This window comes from Hippoglossus hippoglossus, chromosome 1 (genome assembly GCF_009819705.1).
Source record: "Hippoglossus hippoglossus isolate fHipHip1 chromosome 1, fHipHip1.pri, whole genome shotgun sequence".
In the NCBI taxonomy this organism is placed as follows: Eukaryota; Metazoa; Chordata; class Actinopteri; order Pleuronectiformes; family Pleuronectidae; genus Hippoglossus; species Hippoglossus hippoglossus.
In genome coordinates, this window is record NC_047151.1 from 28,421,207 (window position 1) to 28,427,206 (window position 6,000).

The window sequence follows — 6,000 nt, forward strand, 5'->3', positions numbered from 1 at the left end:
CGATAGTACCCCCCCCCCCCCCCCCCCCCCCCCCCCCCCCCTCTCATTCGGGGGCTGTGATTGGGTGAAGGCAGGAAAGCACCTGGACAGAATGGGGATAATAACAGTCGTGTGTTGTAGTTTCCAACCGCACTGATTCTCCATTGCTAATAAATGACTAGGACGAGACGAGCAGCGCTAGCATGGTACTACATTGTAAACTGTATAATGCAAGTTCTTTTTTTTTTTTTTGTGGACAATGTTCCTTTAAAAGAATTAAACCGAAAAGTTCATGATTACCTGACACACTCACAAACACACACTCACTCTAACACACACACACACACACACACACACACACACACACACACACACACACACACACACACACACACACACACACACACACACTCTCAAAGCCCCTGGAGCTCTACTCAGTCGAAGTTGATATTGTTCGAATCGTCAACAAGTATATTTAAACCCCTGTTTCTTGATCTGCCACCCTCAATGAGATGAAGATGTCAGCACGTGTTTTTATAAGACATCAGATGCAGTGATTTATTTAAATGTTGAGACGATCGTATATATTCTGAGGAAAGGATAAAAAAAAAAAAAACCAACTAAAGAACACACAGCACTACTTTTTGGGGCCTTTTCATTTCTGAAGTAACATCAGGTTAAACGCCGCCTCGTGCAGTCGAGCGTCCGGCGAGGCCCGCGCCGGAATATGTGGACGTGACTGATCGACTTTTACTGCGCCGTCGAACATGGAAGCCTTAAACTGGTCGACTGGTTTGCAGTAAACGTGTTGTGATTTTAAAAGGTGACTTCCACATAACGTCTAATGTGACAGAATATGCAGACTTGTTGAGCGAGTATATCTATATAGAATTTACAATTTGATGTGGTTTTTGAGAAACATCCCCACAAAGTCATCCAACCTGTTGTCGAGACTCTTTTCCCCCTGGAACATTTGTTGTTGTCGTTTTTTCTTTTTCTTTCCGTCTCTTTTCTTTTTGTTTCTTTTCGTTTCTTTTTGTTTAAAATTAAAGTTGGTGTTCATTAAAGTGAAAAAGGATTATAAAAACAAATGATGTGAAAATAGTACATGTTGATGGTTTTTTCTTGAGTGCGCACGTGTGAAAACGGATTTGTAATCGATGGTGTATTAACAGGTGAGGTGACAGAATCTGTTAAAGTAGCAGCTGAAATAAAAAAAACAGGCCAGAGATCAACTCCACATCTGGAGTCTGTGCAGTGACCATCAGGAGTGAGTCTCAGCTGTCAATCATCACGTCTCAGCCTCTTGCATATCATCAAATAACTAATCAAATCCCACCGGGCTGTGATTTCAACCTTGAATTTAAAAAAATGGATAAAATCAAGTCTGGATAAATTTAATGAAACTTCTTTTCATTGAATCGACTTTTTTTTAAATTTCAGCTCAAACACAAGAAGCCGTGCTCGGTGTAGTTACCAGGTGTGGCCGGTGGCGGGGCAGCAGTGAGCAGGGTGGCGCTGAGGCGGTCACAGATAAGGCCTGAGAAGAAGAGGTTAGCTAGTTTCTGCAGCTCGCGGTTCGCTTTGGATCAAGATGCCGGTAAGAAAACAACACGAGAGCGATTAGTCCGTTAAACACGTTGAATAAAGACTCGACTCGGTGATAATCAAGTTTCATTTATCCCGCTGTTATGAAGAGAACTCAAACTGAGCAGGCTAGTAGCGGCGTTAGCTGCGTGAGTGCCAAGAAGCTAGTTAGCTCCTAGCTCAGGCTAACATTAGCTTCGTTTCTACTCTGACGCTGAGGGATTCGAGACAAATATTAAAACATGATCTAATATCGTGTTTCTGAAGTGGTCGTGTGTCACTGCCCGGCGCGGACTGCTAGCGGCTAGCGGCTAGCTGCTAGCATCCAACTGCACACAGCTCAGCGACACAGATGGTTTCAGATGTTGCTAAAAATAAACTGGCGGTTTAAAGTTCGCTGTGTGTTTCACGGTGCCGGTCTCGAACCTTCACGCCGGTTTTCATTCAGGAGTTTTCACGTGTTTAAACCGACGTTAACTTGTGGTTCGTTCGGGTCAAAGGTCGAATTCACCTGCGGAGTGTGTGGGTTCAGCTCCGCTGCTTCATGCGGGTCAACGGAGAAGAACCAGTCATTCTGCTGGGAGCTCGTTCTGCCACAGAGAACTGAGACGGGATTTAAATAATCCCCACTGGGAAATTATAATGAGACATGTCAACACTCCACATACAACTAACACGCTGTACATACAACTAACACGCTCCACATACAACTAACACGCTGTACATACAACTAACACGCTGTACATACAACTAACACGCTGTACATACAACTAACACGCTGTACATACAACTAACACACTCAACATACAACTAACACGCTCCACATACAACTAACACGCTCCACATACAACTAACACGCTGTACATACAACTAACACGCTGTACATACAACTAACACGCTGTACATACAACTAACACACTCAACATACAACTAACACACTCCACATACAACTAACACACTCAACATACAACTAACACACTCAACATACAACTAACACGCTGTACATACAACTAACACACTCAACATACAACTAACACGCTGTACATACAACTAACACACTCAACATACAACTAACACACTCCACATACAACTAACACACTCAACATACAACTAACACACTCAACATACAACTAACACGCTGTACATACAACTAACACACTCAACATACAACTAACACACTCAACATACAACTAACACACTCCACATACAACTAACACACTCAACATACAACTAACACACTCAACATACAACTAACACGCTGTACATACAACTAACACACTCAACATACAACTAACACACTCCACATACAACTAACACACTCAACATACAACTAACACGCTCCACATACAACTAACACGCTGTACATACAACTAACACACTCAACATACAACTAACACACTCCACATACAACTAACACACTCAACATACAACTAACACACTCAACATACAACTAACACGCTGTACATACAACTAACACACTCCACATACAACTAACACGCTGTACATACAACTAACACACTCAACATACAACTAACACACTCAACATACAACTAACACGCTGTACATACAACTAACACACTCAACATACAACTAACACTCCACATACAACTAACACGCTGTACATACAACTAACACACTCAACATACAACTAACACGCTGTACATACAACTAACACACTCAACATACAACTAACACGCTCCACATACAACTAACACGCTGTACATACAACTAACACGCTCCACATACAACTAACACGCTCCACATACAACTAACACGCTCCACATTCAACTGGGAGTTCCTTCCCTCCCTTTGACGTGTAGTGAAACCACCTGCTTCATCATTTCTCTCATTAGTCTGTAACGATCATTTCTTACGGACTCTCTGACATTGAGCTGTGCAGAGCTCTGGGTCGATCCTCTGCAAAAGCTTCTTCTTAATAAATATACAAAGACAAAGCTCTTTATTTTCAGTACTCTTTTTCTTTTTGTCTTATTTAACCAGAAAAGGTCCCGTTGAGATTATGAAAGTAATTACTTATGAAAGTAATGATCGTCCGCAGGATGAGTACAATGGCAGCAGATGTAGTTACAGTTAGTTTGTTTGATTTATTATTCTCTGTCAAATCATCAGACTTTTGTTTCACAGTCAGATCTGTTTATGTCACATCAGAAACACATGGAAGTTAAATGCCATGTATCTCTGATTCTAATTATTAAGGATTTGGTAAAGTTATAACTTTTTGGGGGGGACTTTGACTGGTCATAGCTCCTTTTTATATACAGGTGCAAGTCCAGATATAAATGATTCCTCAGTCAAAACTGGTGCAGAATTAGTTGTTACTGTTTTTCACGCTGAATGCAGAACAGTTTTCAGCTTCCCTTTGTGTTTGTGGTTTTCATCTGTGCTTCATTAGGCTGTCTGGCGTCGTCCAGGCGGGTTCTGACTGACCGATGCCTTCATCATGATGCTGAGTTGCAGCGCCCTGGTCGTCGCCCTCCTGGTGTCGCAGACCAGGAGCTTCCTGACCTCGGAGGACGACGGTGTCCCTGAAGAGTGGGTTCTCCTCCACGTGGTTCAGGGCCACATTGGGGCAGGAAACTACAGCTACCTACGCCTCAACCACGATGGCAGAATCATCCTGCACATGCAGAGCCTCAAGGGGGACGCAGACCTCTACGTGTCGGATAAAACCCTGCAGCCGAGCTTCGACACCTACAAGCTGCAGTCAGCCACCTGCGGCCAGGACGTGGTGGTGGTGCCCGGGGACTTTGTGAGGCCCGTGGGAATCGGCATTTACGGCCACTCGTCTCACCAGGAGAGCGAGTTTGAAATGCGGGTGTTCTACGATCAGACGGTGCCCCAGAATCCATTTGACGCAGGCTTGTACACGTCAGAGGACGGACACGAGCAAAAGCAATCCCCTCAGGCTGCAGATGAGAAAGAGGCCTCGATCGTTTGGACAATTCTGATTGGACTTTTGAAGATTATACTTGAGATTTTGTTTTGAAAACGGGGAGATTCCTTGCTGCTGTGACAGGGGGAAGAGACTCGGTTCTTGGTTCACTCGGCCTTGATAAATTAAAGATTTATTTTTCCTTTCATTCTGTAAGGATGAGAAAATGTCCCACAAAACCTCAGTTAGAATTCAGGCATTTTAACCTTTGCTTGTAGGCAAAAAAAAACACACTTGATCAAAAGAGAGGGAAATGAGAATGTCAGTCAGTGGAGCTCAAACATCCACCAAGACCCAACTGTCTCTAAAATCCAATCAAGCTGCACCAAATCACACTCTCACAGATATCAGTCCTGTAATTGTGCCTGATTCATGAATTATTCTTCGGGGAAAGTATGAAAATGTTAAGAAACGTCTTCTCTCAGTTTAAGAAGCGAGAAAAAAAAGTCCTGGATCCACACACGTCCCTTCACTGACAGCCCGGGGTGGAAACATAACCTCCTACCTGGAGATGGTCAGTTTTTCAATTAGAAGCTGGATCACTTGGTTGAATTCACCAGTGAAGCTCGACCAATCAGAAAACGTCTGTATGTTTGATGTTCAGTGATTGAACGTGAGCAGAGTGTTCTCACTCAACTCGAGAGTGAAGTGAGTTAAGTTCATATTTAACTTTAAGTTCGCTGCAGTTTTTTGTGATTGAACTGCAGTTCAACCAAAAGGACAAGGGGGGGGGGGTGTATGACTGGAGTCTTGGGGGATGGTTTGCGTTGTTTGGGTTTTTTTAAGTTCATAAAACGCTCATATGTTCGTATGTAAAGTGAAAAACTTCTCGGTTGCTGCGATCTTTCCTCCTGTGGTTTCTGTCCATGAGGTCGCTTCCTGACATGATCCCAGCGCTAAAGACGAGCGACAAATCACTTCTGTGTTTTTTTTTTTTGGTGCAAACTGTTCTCAGATTTTCATGTTTCCTTGCTGAGCGGTCGGAGGAGTAAACTACATCCTGACGCCTCATTTGAATCCCTCAGACTCTCTTACAGCATGTCCCCAAGCAGGGAGACGACTGCAGCCACGTTCACACCTGGTATCAATATCTGTCCTGAGTGATCCGGTCACAAGTGTCTAAGTTCAGGTGTGAACGCGTCTTGAGATCACTCGCTGTGCATTTACTCTTCAGAACGACCCATTTCCTGAGTTGTGAAGTTGTTGCTGTGTTCATGAGGTTTGAAGCCCAAATGTGGAGAAAGAAAAAGATGGACACTAAATAACGTGTTGCATTTGTGTTCTGAGCTGTTACACAACACGTTGACTCCTCTGAACACTATTTATCTACCAGAGCAAAGAAAAAGGATCAGATGCGACACGCAGAAATGAAAAGTTCAACATAATGTTCATTGGTTTGTAAGCGATGACGTCAACAAGTTGTGTATCAAGCTTTATATGTTGTTGTTCTGAGACGAGATGGCGTTCGGGGGAATTTTCCC

The 6,000-nt window shown here is 43.4% G+C and overlaps 1 protein-coding gene across 1 annotated transcript; it reads left to right on the forward strand.

Annotated features, from left to right (window-relative positions):
* Window positions 1–1,439: 1,439 nt before the first annotated feature.
* On the forward strand, window positions 1,440–5,133 carry c1h6orf120 (chromosome 1 C6orf120 homolog). Its single transcript, XM_034590420.1, has 2 exons — window positions 1,440–1,579; window positions 3,980–5,133. The coding sequence occupies exon 2, from the start codon at window positions 4,028–4,030 to the stop codon at window positions 4,571–4,573; it is 546 nt and encodes a 181-aa protein (XP_034446311.1). The 5' UTR covers window positions 1,440–1,579; window positions 3,980–4,027; the 3' UTR covers window positions 4,574–5,133.
* Window positions 5,134–6,000: the final 867 nt, after the last annotated feature.